We start from the raw sequence: 18,422 nt of genomic DNA on the forward strand, positions 1-18,422 counted from the left end.
ATTACTATTTTGATCATTCACCAGAGGAGTGCGGGGAGCCTGGAAACGGTGCCACTCGGAGCCCTATTGTAACCGTTCACTGGCGGACAAAGGATCGCCTTGAAACCTCCCGCACTCTCTAATTGGTTTTTCAGGGACGTCGCGAGAGGGGGGGAAGCTGGCCCCAAGCCAATCAGAGGCGTGTTTACATGGGTTGATGGACAGGCGTGCCAGCCAATAGCCGGCGTATTGACACGGAGTGATTGACAAGGGGGCAGGCGCAGGGCAAACAATGTGGATTTCATTGCAAAAAGAGAGTTTGGGAGACTGGCAGGAACTGAAAGAGGATTTTTTTTGTGTTATGTTGTGTATTTTGTTTTCTGCATGGCGATCCCACAAACTCCTTTCACCTAAAACTTGGACTTAAAACAAAACTGGTGGGGGGAGGGGGTGTGTGATGGGCGAGTTCTGCTTAGCAGTCTGCATCGTCCAAAGACGTGAGTAAAGTTTTGCGTCTCCGCTTCCCCTCCTTTCTCTAAACTATTGCACAGTCAAGCGTGTTTGTAACGATGTGAAGTAATGGGAAGGCGCGCAAACCATTATTCCGGGCGCATTCGCTCAAGTTTTGATTGGGAAGTCAGATTCACTTGGACACTAGACGTTCCTGGAACAGAGGTTGGATTGTTTGTTTGATGTCTGGCGTTAAACTCGTGCTGTATTCCTCTCCGCTTAAGTAACGCCGAGTGAGACTATCGGAGCAAATGGGCGACTCTTTTAGAAATAAGTCGGACTTTTTCGCTGAAGGCAAGTGAAAAATAGCCAAATGTGGAGGCGTAGCAAGGTTTGGAGTTATCTGAAAGTAAAATAAGTTCCATTTTATCAAACGTAAAGGGGGGGGGGGGCGGTTGCAGTCAATGTTAGACTTTGATCAACTGACTGTTTTTAATTAAAATCAGGATTTAAACCATGCCACGAAATACTGACCGAAACTAGGAAATTCAAGGATTCAGTTGGCCAAGCCTATTCGATATTTTGTTTTTGAAAATTCATATCCAAGGATGGTTTTAGTTAATGTCTCTGCTTCTAGTTTATTTTTCCGCGGGGTAGGGAGAGGAATAACTTTCGCGGTGAACCGACGAGAATTTTAGTGGCTCGGATACCTTCGTGTTTCTGCACCGTGTATCGGGCTACATCAGTCATTTGTAAATGAACTTGGGATTTTTTTTTTAGAAACTCGCATTGGAAACGCAGTAATATGCGCTTTCAGAAGGAAACACAGTCAACCGGGGACGAGATGTGGGAATTGGAGTTGTTGAGCTAAATGACGAGGGGATAAACATTATTTATTTTTAAAATAAGCTTTCTTACCAGCAACTGCAGTGAGCAGATACATAGAGTTACTCTGTGTCTGCATTTACCTCTTGGTGACATTTTTGAAATTGAACATGTGAAGGCTAAATTGGTTTAAAATGTTTTAAAAACACGTGGAAAATTATCATTTTGAATGATTGCCTTTAGCTGTTGAATGTAATAACTTTTGTTTTTGTGTGTGGAAAGGGACTGGTATTTATTCTTCGTTGTTTTTTTAACACGATCATCAATAGCAGACAGATGTACCAACACTCGGAGCATTTAGTCGGGGGCTATAAATTTAAATAAAGGCGGGAGGATTAGTTGCAGCTAAAAGAAATCCCCTTTCTCAGTTTTGTTTTAATGCTGGGGGATACATTCCCCATTGAAGCGTTTTAAAAGCAATTCATGTTGGGGTTATTCAATGAAAGGTGAGGCAGGGTTTAATTTCGAGAATTAAATAAACTTTTGTATAAATAAAGAGGAGTTTTTTGACAGACCTGGCAGCAGCAGCGTTAGGCTGAATTGAAATTTCTTCTTAAGAAAGAAGATCAAAAGAGGGGCGATGTTTTGAGTTAATTTATGTCCTTAGACTAATAATGTTTTCTTATGAACCGGAGTCCGCATGGTTGAGTAGCCGTTCGCGATGAAGAGATAATATTATTTTTTAAAGTAATATTTCGGCTCTCTTTCTGTACAGATGCCGTTCAAAATGTCTCGGAGGAACCCTGACCATACCTTTGGAAAGCCAGGCGCTGTAGCCTGAATTTGAACATTTTGGGGAAGGGTGGGGTGGGACGGTTTGTTCCGGATTCCGATTATGGATGGCAGAGACTTCGGCCACCACCGGGCAGTCCACGTCCCGTCGCCCTTGCTTACCGGCCTGGGCATGGAGGCGCACAGGGTAGCCGCTCAGGCCAGCAGAATCGCCCCGTCCGCCGGCCACATGAGCTCGGCGCTCGGCACTCACCTGCCGCCGGCCAAGTACCTCTCGTCCCCGGTGTCGGTGCACGGCCATTCGGGTAAGTCAGCCCTTTTCGATTCTCTCTCGTCATTCTGCTCGACTTTATTTGTTTTTATTTCTTTTCCCTGTCCTGTGTTAGCGCTGTTGGAAGTCTGTTTTTAAACCAATGATTTTTCAAAACCACGAGAGTTTGCGAAGTGCATGAGATGGTCTATCTTAACCCGGGGCACTGGTTAGAGTAGAGGATTGTGCGGGTCTTAAAAGTTTAGCAAACGACACGTTTTTACACACAATGAGCCCAGTTAGGTGTGTAGACTGTGCTAACACTGAAACCAAATGATTGTGAACAGGCAAACTCAGAGTCGGTCAAAGATCCATTATCTTGTCGGGTGTAGTCCGCTGTTTCTGATTCTCTCTGTCTCAAATGTTAAGGACATTCCAAGTTGAATTACCCCCCATTCCCCTGCCAGCAAAGACTGGGAGTTTCTGATGGTTATGTAGAAGCAACACCCCGCTCCCTCGCTCTTTTTTTCCCTCTGTTGGTAGGAGCAGAGAGCTTTTCAGATAGCTTTGAGGTTGTCGCTAGTGGGAAGGTTTCAGGTTAAAGCAGAGCGCTGCGGTGAAGTTTAGCTCCATCTCGGGAGAAGATGTACAGACACACGGCGCGAGTTGTGGACAGTTTTTGGGAACAGTTGGGAATTTTTTAAAAAAAATCCTCTCTCTTAACATGTAGCAGGCGAGGAGTGTTCCCCTGTAACTGCATCTAACGTGCTGTTGGTTAGGAAGCGGTACTGAACGTTTTATTCCTAACGTTGAGACCAGTTCCCCCTCATTCCCTTCAAAGCGTGTGGGCCCGTTGGTTCCATTTTCTAAAAGGCACGCAAAAACATGTCGAAAAATGCATTTTAGAAGCGCAGAGAGAAAGCCAACAACAAGGGGGGAAGAGAGAGAGAACAACATGGTTAAAATCTTTACCAGCTGATCTGACAGGGATAGTGTCAGTGAGGTTCAGTAGTTAAAAATAGGGAAGGAATTTGAACGCAGTAAATTCGAGTAAATACCCCGTCGGTTCTGCCCTTGGGTGAGTTGTCCCTTACACCGCCGTTCCTATTGGTATGTGAATCTACTCGCGGCAGGCAAACGCAAGCGGGAAATCGTCCTGAGTTTGGTGTGATGTTAGTGCGTGTCAGGGTTAGTGTGGACGCCGTGGGTTTGAGGGGCTGTGTTCTCGGCCCGGGGCGACTGTGCTCAGAGTGCAATGCCAGTGAACGCCAGACAGAAACCCCTGACATTGCAAAGCCCGAGTACAGTAAAAGCTGTTGGCTTGTGGGAGTTTAACTGGGGGTGGGTGTTGGTGGTAGAGATTAAGGTGCACTCCAGTTGCTGAAATGAATTGTAAATCCTTCTTGAAGAAACTGGGCCTAGTTGGCTCCCCAACCCCGCCCCCCATCCCAAGAATGTAAATTGTCAGATATTCACGCTTGTTAGTTTTAATTACAATTATGCAGATTCACTTTTGTAGGAGCATCCGTGAAAAAAAACAATGACCCCAGCGTCAAACCGCCTTGCCTGGTGATATCTCGACAGAGAGAAATACGCCTGGCCGGCAAATCTCCACATTCACAACAGCAGGGACCATACACGCCTTGAAAGTGAACGCTTGCTCGTGGGTTTTAGAATCAGGCCCTTGGTTCACTTGGACCCATTTTCCTGAGCTGATACCATCGCATTTTTTCAAAAGACACAAGTAACCGCCAGCTCTCCTGAGCTGTGTTCAAAGTTGCAGTCTTCCCGTCCATTCCCCCTGCCCGGGTTACTGGCCGATCTGTTCGATTAGATTGTCAGCCGTTTACAGCTCTTTCTGGAGCGTTGGGTTAAAAAAGGAACACAAAAGGATTGAGTTTAGCTGGCGGGCCTCGCTTCGCTGCGTTTCGCTGTGGCCCAGTTAGAGTTACCCGTCTGCAGTATCTATGCGTGTATCTCTGTGTGTCTGTGTGTGTAGGTGTATGTGTCTGTGTGTGTGTGGGTCTGTGTGTGTAGGTGTATGTGTCTGTGTGTGTGTCTGTGTGTATGTGTGGGTCTGTGTGTGTAGGTGTATGTGCCTCTGTGTGTGTATGTGTCTGTGTGTGTGTGTGTCTGTGTGTGCGCGTCTCTCTGTGTCTTGGGCTTTCGCTTCCAAACCCCACAAGCCAACCATAAAACCTCTTGCAACCCCCGGGTTGAAACGCGCGCACCCGCATCCCTGACGGACCACATTCCCTCAAGTGCTCTCCATATGGTCCCAAGGCCGTGCAAAAAAGCAATGTTAGCAAGTCTTGTTGGAAAATTGCCGTTTAACGGGGGACGTTTAATTTTTTTTCTCAGCTGTTTATTAGAGCCACGCTGAGATGTGTGCGAGAGATAAGAGAGGTAGAATTGAAACTTCGAACCCTGTGTTGTTCGTACCCAGGGCTAAAACCTTGATTGTACTCTTGCTTAGATTAACACCAAATACTAAACGGGATGAGTTGCTCAATAAAGCTTACTGGAAAGCAGCAACTGCTAACTAGTGTTAGCATTAAGTGTGCAATTTTGAGTATGCCTGCCTTACAGGGTTGTAAGGGAGGCCAGTGTATACTGGGCTTTTAAAAGAAGTTCATATAGTTTGATTTTCAAGCTTCGCTAGTTACTGTGAACAGCTTTCCTGGTCCATATGCTCTATCGCATTACCTTAATGGCTTTTTAAATATTAAATTATGGGCAACGGTTTTAAGTTACAATTAAAGGCACTGGCCGATTTGCCGTGGGAAGGTGGTTGGGCGTTAAAATTAAAGGAGAGAGAAAATAAACCTCGTATTTCTGGTCAATAGCACTAGCTAAGGGAGGACCGATTTGTAGCGCGAACTCCCAGCTCACCACAGTGATTGATTCGCTCCAAATATACGCGGGGGTGATATGCGAAATAAATGGATCTTTAAGAAGACTTATGGACGTGACCCGCTGTGTACAACAAAACAGAAAGGGTCCGACCCTATGTAAGAGATTGCGGGAAATGTGCGAGTCTCATCTGCACTTTGGTGGGTCCTTCGACAGTGTTCTAGGGTGTTGAGAAACTTAAGTTCGGCTGCTGTCGATTTGGAAGAGAATGTCAGTCATTTTTCTGCTTTGAGAGAGGCATCTTAACGTTGGAGAGAGGCTAACTCAGTGGAAATATCGCTCACAGTCTCATACCCCTGCCAGCGGCCTTGAATCTCCCCCCAGTATTCCCAACACATAGCCTTCAGGCAAACATTCAGTGCTATTTGAGCCAACACGGCCTTGACTAGGAAAGAGAGTTGGTTTCCAAGCCGGTTGCTGAGGGACGACGTCGCCTTCCGTGTTTTATCTGGGTCCAACGCTGTTAAAAGTTTAACCTGTGCCCCCATGACCAGTTCCACTTCTCCGCGTGACCAGCGAGACTATATATAATCCGACTACCCCCGTGTTTGAAACCTCTGCCTGGTACATTACAGAGAGTCTGTTATATGTTTGACTTGGGGTGGAGGTGCAGCAGGGGAGTGTTGCCCAGGCTCTGGTACCGGCGTTTCGGGGTGAAATGTTCGGCCGTATCCGCTACTCCATGCTGCAGCCTCCGGTCTGCCAGGGGGGCTGAGTGACTGAGTCCGGGGCGGCTGCTGCTTTTTCCCGGACCAGGGCATCCTTTAATCCAGTCGCATTTTGTATCTGCTCAGGGGCATGTTAAGGGGGTGGGGTGTTGTAAATGGAGCGGCCTCCATTCTCCACACCCCCCCCCCCCCCCCCAAACACACACACAATACACATATACACATACATACACACATATACACAAGCTGACACAGAGCCCGACCCTAGCCATCGCTCAGCTCTGCCCGATGGCAGCTCCTTCCTCTCCCCTTGCTTGCCAAAGAGCGGCGGCCCCCGGTTTGTTTGTGATTTTTCGGGGTGCCGACAGCGTGCCCCCCCCCCCCCTTCGATCATACCGTCCTCAAACTGAACGCTGACTGAGCCGTAGCCTGAAAGAGAAAGTCCTAGGGAGGATTGGGGGTGGTAATTCGCCCAAGACAAGACCAGAGAAATAGGTCCGAATGGCTGCAGATTATAGTTTGAGCGCTTTCAAAAATATTCATCTGCCGCAGGTTTAACCCGATGCGAGCCATCACACTGAAAAAAAATTTAAAAATAACGATAAACGTATAGATTGATTGATAGATGGATAGATCGTGAGCGATAGCTAGATAGATGGATAGAGAAATAGATGGATAAGTAGATAGAAATAAATGGATAGGCAGATGTCCCACTGCCTTCTGAGCTCTAAACTTCAAAGTTTCTATCGAGTAAGCGAATTGCAGGCGGTTTGAATCCAGGAGATAGTGCCGATTCCCCCGAAGATCCTATTCGGCAAATTCATGAGGCTGAAAGGCGATGGTTTCGGGTGATGCCAGGCACTTGCCTCAGGGTGAACACTGCCCTTAGAGCGGTGCTTTGTATGTAACTCGGGCAGAGAGCCGCTCGGCCTCCTAACTTTGGGGGGGTGGGGGGGGGGGGGGAGTGCAAACGGCCCATAAGGAGGGAAATAGGAGGCCCTCTGAGGAGAGCTAGAGCCGGACTCTGAGCAGCCTGTGGTGGATAGCAAGGGGAATCCTCCTCTCTCTCTCTCTCACACACACAAACCTAAAAGCAGTTACGGACTCGACAGCGAGCTGGAAACCCAGACATTAAACAGGAGGCTGGGCTCTCTCTCCGAACTGGACGCCAGTTTCTCTTGTGCTCTCATATCCCATTCACAACAAGCTGAACGTGTGTGCTTTCAGTGTCAGTGACAACACACCAACATCAAGTTGTTTTTTTTTAATCTATTTTTACACTTATTTTCCTTCGTTCGCCTGGAGATTCAGTCTGGACTTTCACTCAGCCGGTCAATAAGTAGATGCAATTACCTTGCAACAGCACCCCATCCCGTTAGCGAGTCTCCTCTCACTAGAATGAGCTCGAACCTAAAGGGACTGGCCTGTGTTATGTGACCTTCTTTCAAAGTTACCCAGGACTGATTATAATTGAGCATCAATTCCTTGCCCTCCGCCAAATAATCCGTAAAACACTTCCTTGTGCTTACTGCAAGTTTGTTTCGTATGGGGGGGGGGGGGTCGTGGAGTGTAAACTGTTGGTTAATCCAGATTATTCTGTGGTCCCTTGTAAAATGCCCATTTTAAGTTTGCTCACTTGTGACGGGGTTAAATGTATTTTTACATTTGCGCTAGGAAAGTCTCATTTGGCCGTGAAGTTTAGAAAAAATATATATGAAACCGTCCACAACCCATTCAAAACAACCGAGAATTTGTCAATTTCACTCCCGTCAATTTGGCCAGTGAACCGAGCTCATTTCCAGGTTCTGTAGCTTAATGCTGTTTCACTTTGGGTGGATTTCGTGTCAATTACAATTGCAAAACCCACGCTTCCCCCCGCCACCACCAAAAAAATTACTAAAACTTAAATAAGATTTATTTTCCTTTGGATTCCTTCTGAAAGATTGAGTGGATGTAACCTTTTCCTTCTCCGACTGGCTCCGCATGTTTGGGAGGGAGATAAAGCCGGATGGTTGTAATCCTGGGGGATGGGTGGGAGGGGGAACACTGACTTGGTTTAAGATGCAGGGGGGCACGGAAGAAAGAGGAAAAAAAAACACAACAAATTTCAACCTTTGGCTCACTCAGAGCTGCACTTAAAACGTTTGCATTCTCTCCTTGAAATCCTTTTCACCAGACGGAGCTCTCTTGGGCAATTTACAAACCACAATTAGTTGGTAACTTCCCTGAAACCCCTGTGGCTGCGAGGCAGCGGGTTACTCACTCTCCCTCGCAAAGAGCCGCCATGGAGCTGACGGGCCGAGTGGCCTGTGCTGTTTAATCCCAGCAGCAGTCCCTTTGTTCATTGTGACATTTCAGGGTCTCTCCCCTGGGCGTTGGGGGAGTGGTGGAGAGGTGACCTGGTAAACACATTGGAATGAACAGCTAAAGAGCATATTTGCTCCAACCAACCCTGTTCCCTCCAACACAAGAAGGAACCTGGTCCCGATGAGGAATAAAAGCTTCACTGTGCAGCGTGGGTGGGGAGTTTGTGTTAGATTTACTGTAGTTCACAAACATTAATGAAATTCCCGTTGTTTTTTCGGGGAGATTTTATCTCCAGTCAGTCCTCTGACCAGCTTGCGTGAATAATTAACTAGAAATGATAAGAGTTGACAGAGAACTTTGTTCGTCCCCCTCTCCCGATATTTTCTTATATTTCGATAATATTATCAGCTCTGGATGGTTCCCGGCAACACTTGGGTTTTGTTACTGAAAACAACCGAGCAAATCTCAGCCTGTGTCTGGGACCCAGGGCATACATTCCAAGAGTGCTTTGTCCAAAAGGTTACAGGAATCCCCCTCTTTCACATAGACTCAGAAGTCCATGTCATACACTAACTAGCTTCACCCATTGCTCTCTATGCTGGACTTCCATTCACAAGGGCGGCCAGGTGACTCGCACAATACAGGGGGGAAGCAGGCGGTTTTACAGGCATTGAGAAACTCCTCGCGTTATACCTCATCCACCTTGAACAAAAATCCAAAACTCTGCCAAATCTCTCCCTACACTGCTCACCCTCTTAAAGAGGTTTAGGAATAAGAACATAGCCTCTAAGCCCAATGTTGTCTGTTTTTTTTAAATTCCTGAATGAGATGTGGGTATTCTGGCTGGGCTAGCATTTATCGTCTGTCCTTAGTTTTTTTTAAATTTCAAAAATATGCTTTATTTACAAAAATAAAACTTTGTGTATATACATAGTCACAAACACATTTCGGTTTGACTCTATTCCAAACATCTGAACGCATCTGTTACTTGAACCAGATTATGTTTGCATGCATTTGAGGTACAAGGAGGGTCCCATAACTATATGGACACCCACTTAACTTTAGCAGGAAGACCATAGACAGTGGCCTCTCCCCACTGCGCCTTGGTGGCAGCTGCCCCAAACTTTAGTGAATCCCTCAGCACGTAGTTCTGGCCCTTCCCTAGTTGCCCTGGTGAAAGTGGTGGTGAGCTGCCTTCTTGAACTACTTCAGTCCTTGGGTTACAGTTACAGAGGGAGAGCAAAGGATTTTGAACCAAATAGATCACAAGCTGGTCAGAGCCTCATTAAAAGACACTAAAGTCAAGGTTGGTGGTTGCCCTGTTGATTTTTCAGTTGGTTCAGAGTTTCGGAACAATGGCAGTGCCAGGATTTGCCCCTGTGTGGGGTTTGGAAGTGGTGGGCATGCTGTGGTTCCAGACTGAGCTGGATGGGGATTAGCACTGGGGGGGGGGGGGGGTTTGGTGACCCTTTACACGCTCTGACAAAGTGCCAGTGGGAGAGAAATTGTATGTCAGGTCTTGTTAAATATTCATCTCCTTTAACAGCGGTGTTTCTATGGAGACCCATTATCGTGTACAGTACCATAAGACCGTGTAGCATTCTCATTGGTAAAGGGAGAGGGGTAGCTAAGGACGTGGAGAGATCACTAATAGTGGAGAAAGGTGGGGTTCTGTTGGCCCCATCTCTGTAAACCAGAGAGATTAACCTTGGATGGGATGACCAAGATCATATTAAAGAAAAATATATGCGGACATTGCAGTGGGAGCATGCCTTCTATAGGGTTTTACATTGATAGGAACGCTGACTCATGTTCTCCACTATTTGAAACATGATGGAATGGAATTGAGACACTTTTATATGTTCTGATCTGTAAGGATCACTTGATTGTATTTTTTAAAAGCGAGTCACACTCCCTATTTCCCAAAAGCGATCTCTTTCTCGCTGTTAGTGAGTTGCTGCTAACCCCATAATTATGACCAGGCTTCACTCATACTCCCTTGGCTATTTTCTGAGGTGTTGCTGGTTAAAGAGGGCTTTCTGCCACCACCCGGTCCACAGCCCCGTCTTACTATCGAGTCAATGCCAATGTTTTTCATCACGCTGATCTTGGAGGTTTCATTCAGCTTTCAACATAGGCCCCAGACAGGAATTTCTTCAAATACATGGAAGGTATAAAGTAATCATCACAACTGACTGAAGGAGTGTGTGTCTATATTTGTGTGCGTCTATGTCCGTACTTTTGTGTGTGTGCGTATGTGTGTGTGTGTGTGTTTGTGGGTGTGCCTGTATGTGTACGTCTATGGGTGTGTATGTGTGGTGGGTGGGTTCTGTATCTTTAGGATTCAAACTTAAGGGGTCACCTGTGTTTCACCAGATCTGACCAGCCCTCTCCCAGTCTTAGGGAGGTGGTGGTGTGTGTAGGAGTGAAAAGGGGACTGACTTTGGCAGTGGTAAGAGTGTATGTGTGTGTAGGTGAACAGTGGCCGCGTCAATTGTGGACAGTGAATTATTTGAAAGGTGTGTTTGTCAGCGCTCTCGTGGTTTCTGGGGCCTTTCACACAAGCTACCCACAACATCAATTAAAGCAATACATCGCATTCTCTGAACTATCAAACCCTGATCGCCTTCACAGGCGTGCAAATGACTTTGTATAGTCTTTTTTAAAGTAAGATTCCAACTTTACTTTTAACAAAATAAATCCCATCCGTTTGAAAGTTGACTTTTCATCCTGGGACCATATCCACCCCTTTCTCCCATTTTAAGTCTGACATTGATGTTGTAATCAGCCATTTAAACTCCCTGGCTACCCTCAGCCAGCTCTTTTGACGGAATGGCTGAAATTTGTGCTTTAAGCAGAGCAGTGCGCTTCACTTTCATTCCATCTCCCTTTTTTCCTACTGGCTTGTGGATGTGGGAATGGGGGCGGAATATGCCCGAGCACTTCTCGCACCTGTCAACGCTGTAAGCTGCAGATGTTATAATTTTAGAAAAATCTATAATTCACGAGAAACACCATATCTTGAGCAAATTGCAAAGCTCCCGCAGCTTTGCCAGTGGCCGAATCACTCTGCTTTTTATTGTGTTTCGCCGATTATAAATGAAGGAGTCTTGCTGCTGTGAGGAACGGCTGGGGTACGAGGTTTCTGTATGGGAAACACACTTGGGAGTTTTTAGCAGTCTGGAGCAACTCCGACACACCGTTTCTGAGTGCTCGGAGTTGTTTTAATAAAGACAGGGCAGGTGTATCTGTGTGTTGGGTGGTGGGGTTTAAGTAACGGAGTAGCAGCTGTAAAGTGCTTCTGGTGGTGAGCTCACTGCAGGCGAAGGAGAAGCGACACAACAGTCTGATGTCCCTGCCTTCATTCATAGCGGGGCCCGGGGAGCAGAAGGTGGCTGCAATTTCTCTCCAACCCTGGGGAAATACACTCTGCCAAACCTCACCCTGATACATCGACATCCTGTTTTAGTTTTCCTTTTCTGGGAAGGGGTGTTCAAGGTGAGATTTCAATGATAAGTTTGCTCCCCAGCCCACTCGCATTCACCAGCTTTGGGATAAGTCAATGTTTCTAAGACAGTAAGAAAGCACGTTATAACTCTGTAAACTCCGAGAAACCTATAGCTCCATAGGAAACACGATCTGCTGTCTTAACCCACTGCTGAAACCATCCTTGTGTCGAATACAAAAAAACCCTCTTTTCCTTATGCTCAAGCCAAAAAGAACCCATGCTGAACCCATGCTAACAGTGCAGTATTAATAGAAAGTGAATGATAGGGTAACACTGATGGGAGATGGAAGCTTTTCTCTCTGGGACTGTATATGTGATGAAGTCTAGATGTACATTTAAGAGCATTTTGGCAACAGTAGAATTTTATAATTTTATGTACATGTAATAATAATGTCGAGGGGGAATAAAACAAGTCTTTCGATTCTGTACAGGGTGCTCACTTCCACAGCTGCCTCTTAGAGCTTTTATGTTATCAGTTCAAATGATTGAGTCAGGCTGACTGCTGGCGGCTCTCCCCTCGGTCCAGACTCGCTTTTAGAGAGACACAAGGCAGATTCCAGCCTGACAGCCCCCGTCACTTCATTACAGTCCACAGCCCCCTGCGCTCAAATCCCTCATTGCAATTTCTTTAAGCCTCTCTGTTCCACCAACCCTCCCCCCCCCCTCCCCACCCCCACCGCCTCCAACCCAGCACCACTACCGTCCCCACCCCCTCTTCAAATCCTTTGACCGGAGTTATAGAGAGAGGAGAAAACAATGAATAATGTATAAATCTGTTTGAAATGCGTGCCAATCCATAACTTGGAAAGGCGAAAACGCTGAGGGTTCTTCTTTTCTGGGCCTTTTATTAGCTCAGAGTCAGCAGATCGTCTTATCTCTTTGGTGCATTGCTTTGGAGAGGGGAGAGGGACCCATCTGTGTGCTCACTTTGAAAATGGTTGGTCCATTTAAGTGGATGAGGGGCTCTTTTTTTTAATCAGAGGGTATGGGGAGAGGTGTTTGTAGTTCCAATGCCTCTAAGTCCACTGCCATAGATTCACATTTTAACTGTCGACACAGATTAAGTAGGAATCAATGCACTATCTGTCCACCTCAGCCTAGTGTAGCATTGCGGTGTATTTTTAACCCATTTCAGATCAAATTAAATGAAAACCATGGTAATACCCTACCTCTCAAACTCACGTTACATTTAGAAATAAGTCACAGGGTCGATCAATAGAAGACACATTGCAAGTGCTTTTTTCTTTAGTGCACCATTTACACCAGCTCGACCTAAAATCCACAGCTTGTCTTCATGTTTCCATCTCCAGGGTCTTTCACTGGGGAGATATTGCTGATGTCAAACTAAATGTTAATAACTTTGAATGCTCCTTAATTTTACCTCAGTATACTTGGCAAAAAAGATAATGTTTCATTGGTTCATTTATGCAGGTAAAGTCTAGGCAAAAAAAATCCAGCTGTGTAATTAGTTTCAATTCAATTCTAGTGGGAGCTGTAATTCTCTGAAGGTATGACCGGCGTTACACTGCGAACTGCAGTTCTACGTAGGTGCTTATAAATCGAACTCTGTGGTCCTCATCTGGCTCCGTCATAATGCTAGTGTTATACCATGAAGAAGTTTAAAATTGCCCGAGAGGTGTGTATGTACTTCTATCATGCCAATCCACATTGACCTGAAGTTATCCATCTGATATGAACTCAAAGTAGCATAGTAAAGGCTCACCATTTGCAGAGGTAATGTTCTTGATGAACCTCACAAGCAATGAATTCACAAGCAATGGACTTATTTTGCAATGTGAGTCAGTTGGATAAATTCCAACCAGCCAAAACATTGATGTGCACAACATGTATTAGAAGATAAAAGATGACAAAAATCAAGTTTATGACATGTATAAAGACATCCCACTGGTTAAATTATTTAATAACATAAATGTATAAAAATGGCCACACTCACCTTTATTCTAAAGCTCTCCAGCAGAATGTGATGATTGTAACAACAGTGAAAACCAACATGTAAACACTCCAGTAAGCCAAAAGGCAGATGACACACACACAGTACGCACTTTATCTTTCAGGAAGCACTGTGCAGTATGTCATGGGCACCTTCTGTATTTTAGTTCTTTTACTTTCATTCAGGACTTTTTTTCAGCTTTTGACATTTTCTCCAAGTTTGCTTCTGTCTTTTTCAGAAGATTGTGGATCAGAAAACTTTGAACGCACAATGGGCAAAATGGTGCACATGATGTTTTGCACAGAGTTGCAAATTCACAAATGGCAAATGGTGGCACTTGCTGTATGAGCGAATTTGTACAGTAATGCGGATACAACTTAGAGTTAGATGTTGGGTGCGGGTAGGCTGAGACCAGACCTCATGGCCATTGCTGTCACTTTCAAGTCAGTGTACATCTTAAACTGCTTGATAGTGAGATAAGTGACAGCTAAAGTGTATTCTCCCTGAAGCTTGTATGAAATGCATAGTGTAAGAGATTGATTAGCATTGTTGAGGATTCAAGTTTTGTGTTTAAACCAAAAATTGCATTACTCTTGGATCTCTGAATTAGCACAGATTATAACTGGCTTTAAACAAAAGTATATATTCTCAAAAGTATATATTCTTTCCTGAAGAAGGGCTTATGCCCGAAACATCGATTCTCCTGCTCCTTTGATGCTGCCTGACCTGCTGCGCTTTTCCAGCAACACATTTTTAAGCTGTATATATTCTCAAACAAGACCAGCATTAATGAACCCACGCCTCTTGCTTTTGAGAAAGTGAAGGTGAGCTTTCCTGTTGTGCTATTGCCATCCCTATGGTGATTGTGCACTCACGGTGCTGTAAGGAGGAGAGCTGAAGGATTTTAACCCCATGTTAATAAGTGCCGATAAATAGTTAAACCAGGATGACATGTGACTTAGAGGCCATGGTTGTCCTTGTCCATTTAGGTGGTGGTTTTGGTAGTGTTGCAGAAGCTTAGAGGAAATTTAGGAGTGTTGTTTTTGAAGATATGTTCTATTTTAGGATCACAATATACTTTAAATGAAATATAAGCACCAGCACTAAGAGATGAAACACTTCTGTCTCAACCTAAATTCGACATGGTTATGGGAGTAGAGAATGGAGCAATGGCCATCGAGGGAAAAGACCCTGCAAAAGCTTTTAGTCTTAGGGCATCCTTTTTTGGAAGGTGGTAATTTGAAAGTGAAGACTGATGTGTTTTATTAGCAGTTAGTGGGGTGTGTCTGTCAACAGCAAAGTATCTGTGACATCTCTCTAACACTCTATGACTCTAACACCTCATGACATAAAAGCAATCAGAGAAATTTCCAAAAAAAAAGCCCTCTTCTGTCTCAGGTGACAATGAAATTCATTACTATGATTTTCTTTCTAACTTTGTCTGTCATGATATTTTGCAAGTAGATAAATTAGATCTATATCTGATACAACGCAGAAATGGTAATAAATCTCTAAATATGAGATAAAATGTGGCAATGGTGGAGGAAAAATAGTAACATTACTGGGAATGTGGAGGCTGGTCTGTGTGAAACATAGCTGCTTCAGACCAGCATATCATGAAAAGTTCTATCATATTCGTAATTATGCACAAATTATTAGAGATCAACCTGAAATTTTCCAAATCATTTTCGAAATTATCTCATTAAATCTGACTGTCTTCATGGATGTTAGTTGCTGGAAAGCCAATATTGAAAATTCAGATTTTCCATAGTGCAATGTTTTTGCTAACATTAATTGTAACTAATCCCTCCCCCTGTTAAGATTTGTATTTTCTAACCTTTGAAAACTAAAGTAAACTGTTCCTACCCTCATCATGAAGTACAAAAAGTTTCCTTGAAATTGGTTTGATTATATCTCTGAGCAATGAGATTTTCTGTGCTGTAAGCTGTGCGCAAATGTTCCAGAAGGAGAATACTGATAAAAGCCCCATCCCTTCTAGGTGCGAATGCCTGTATAATACTAATTCTGTGGAACAGAAGGCATAAACTCCTTCAGTGCAGAATTCCCTAGGGATAATAAGAGATTCAGTACCGAGGTAGTTCATCTTTCAACTTACTGCTGCGTTTGTACATAATATCTCCGCACAATGCCACAATAAAATACTTTCTTTTTACATCTGAATCATCCAGGCAGTGAGACTGTTTTTTCCAAATTGTTTAAACCTCAAAATTTTATTTATTTTTTTGGTTAGCCCTATGCAGTTTAATATTTGTGGGGTGTGATAATCTCGTTTTCTCACAGGATTAATATTCAACATGTGTACAATCCGGAATGATGACTCACATATGCGAAATGACACTTTGATGGTCCCAGAAGTAGCTTAAAAGGTGGAATTATTGCTTCAGTGGAGGCTGTGCACATTATAGGATCTGCTGTCCCTGAGCAGTAGAAGTGCGTCCTAGATATTCTTTCAATCAAGCAAAAGGCCATGATGTACTACATTGTACATACATATGTAGGGACTATCCTCCAATTTGTTTGTATTTAAGTGAGTTGAAAAAAATCTCCAAATCGAAAACCAAGACTTTTGGCTACAAGAATTTTTATTTGTTTGTCTATGAAGACTGCCTGGACATGTTTTGACAGGAAGGTGTTTGAGAGACCTGGTAAAAGTATTAATTGCTTTGGTCCATGATGGGGCCCAGCTTGCATATTAACATCTTTTCAGAATGATCTGCTTGCGTGCTAAACTGGGATTTCTGTCCCTTATTAGCCCAGCCATGGGCTCGATTCCTTGCAGTGTTTGCCTGATGTTATAGCTTTAAAAGGCAATCTCTTTCTTGGCAAAGGTTTAATTGCCTCATCTTGAGTTTTCTGTAACCCCTGGGAGATTGCACAATACACAGCAGCACTAGATACAAAATGTTTTTAATGGCTGTGCTAACTCCACTGAATGGTTCCTTACATTTCACAGAGTCTGAGTCTGTTTCTCATCACCAAATGTACACAAGATTGTGCAAGTCAGCCTTATTGCTAAACATAATACTGCAGAATAGAAATGTGTGTTTCTGTTTGTTTGTATGTTTATGCCAAGTCTCTATGTGTATGTCTGTTTGTATGTGTAAATGTCACTGAGTGTCTGTATCTATTTGAATCTGTGTGTGACTGTGTGAGTGGGTATATCACTGTGAGAGCCTGTGTGTGTGTGAGAGTAAATTTGCATCCATTTACTTAGAAAGAACACCAAATGATAGGCTAGATTCAAGGGAAGGAAATCTATTTCTTAATGTTTGGTTGGATTTTAGTCATTTGAGGACTGGTGTCTTGTTTCAACAATAATAAGATATTTTGATATTTTCCAGTATGCTTGAATGCACAAAAAAATCTGTTCAATGTAAGTGTGCTGTGCTCAAATTCTGCTTTGTACAGTCTACTAATTAAAATCCGTGATATTTCATGAGTTTGATCATTTTGAAATGGTATAAGTAAGGAATTTAAGTGATTACTGTATGCATTCAATAGCTTCAAAGCCCTATGTTTCCCACAAGCAGGCTCTTGCACAATAAATACTAGAGGCTTTGAAGAGAATCCGGATCTTGATATTTTGTGAGTTACAATGGATATATACTAAGTTGGAGCTTCTTGTTAGGGCTCTGGTCAACTGGAATGTGCCACATAGAATATTGGCAACTGTGGAACTGTATTATTATAGAAATGGATACTCATCTAATGAGTTTGTCCTTGAGGTGGTCTGGACATGATACTATATTGCTGTGAACTTTACCCAATGGTAAAGTTGTCAGATGGAGGCCAGAGAGCTACATGGCAATAACAGAGCAAACAGTAACGTTTATTTCTATCTCTCTCACGCACACACACACTCCCTCTCTCTCTGTCTCACTCTCTCTCACACACACACACATACATACAGATAGACAAACAGATACACATACTCACATACATACAGACACAGTCTCACATACACAGGCACAGGCACACACACAGACATTACACTCTCACATACACACAGATACACACTCTTACTTTCACTCTCTCTCTCTCACACATACAGATAGGCAGCTCAATACACACATACTCTCACATACATACAGACACAGCCTCACACACACACACTCCCAAATTCTGAGCCTCATTGGCATTTGTACTTATGTCAATGTGTTCAGTATAGCAAAAATTCTTGGTTTCATCAGAAATGGATTGGTATTCGATTACAAAAATAATTGGCTGCCATGGCTGTAATAGAGATTTATAGGGTACCCCGAAAGAATAAAGGTGTTGGTGGCCTAACAGGAGGTAACAATGATTTATTGCACAGTTCAGCAGAGGCCAATAAATCTGTATCTGTTATTCTAATGAAAGCTGTGACCTTTATCCCCTTGGTGAAGGATTCTTTAACTTTTTTAACATGGCATCAATTACCAAATTATATTTCAGCTGGAATTTTCAGAATGCAAAATGGTGACTGTTTTAGTAACTGGAGCAATGTTAGACTTTACAAGATTCCTGTCCTTCCACCCTTTGTGCATGCATCCTCCCTCGCTATTTCTTATTACCATTTATTCAAAAGAAAAGTTACAAATGAAATGTCCTGTGCTCCATTGGAGTTCATTAATTTGACTCTTAATATTACAACAGCTTCACTACAATTTTTAAAAAATGTAAGTGTTTTTGGAATTTCTTTCAAGGTCACCAATGACCTCAAGTACATTTAATAACAATGGCAGATCATCTATTCCATGAGCGACTAATGCTAGTGTT

General features: G+C 43.7%; 1 protein-coding gene across 10 annotated transcripts in view; it reads left to right on the forward strand.

Moving 5' to 3' along the window:
- The first annotated feature begins 203 nt into the window (after positions 1–203).
- The window catches only part of tnrc18 (trinucleotide repeat containing 18), a 179,187-nt gene continuing 160,968 nt past the window's right edge, over positions 204–18,422 (forward strand). For 3 of the 10 annotated variants that reach the window (XM_043711266.1, XM_043711269.1, XM_043711273.1), the window contains exons 1-2: positions 204–476; positions 2,030–2,351. In XM_043711266.1, the coding sequence (XP_043567201.1) occupies positions 2,150–2,351 (202 nt within the window). In that variant the 5' untranslated portion in view covers positions 204–476; positions 2,030–2,149. Of the gene's footprint in view, positions 655–2,029; positions 2,352–18,422 lie in introns of all 10 variants that reach the window. The other 7 variants (XM_043711270.1, XM_043711271.1, XM_043711268.1 and 4 more) reach the window with 4 other exon arrangements.

Source organism: Chiloscyllium plagiosum, chromosome 21, assembly GCF_004010195.1.
Source record: "Chiloscyllium plagiosum isolate BGI_BamShark_2017 chromosome 21, ASM401019v2, whole genome shotgun sequence".
Taxonomy (NCBI): domain Eukaryota; kingdom Metazoa; phylum Chordata; class Chondrichthyes; order Orectolobiformes; family Hemiscylliidae; genus Chiloscyllium; species Chiloscyllium plagiosum.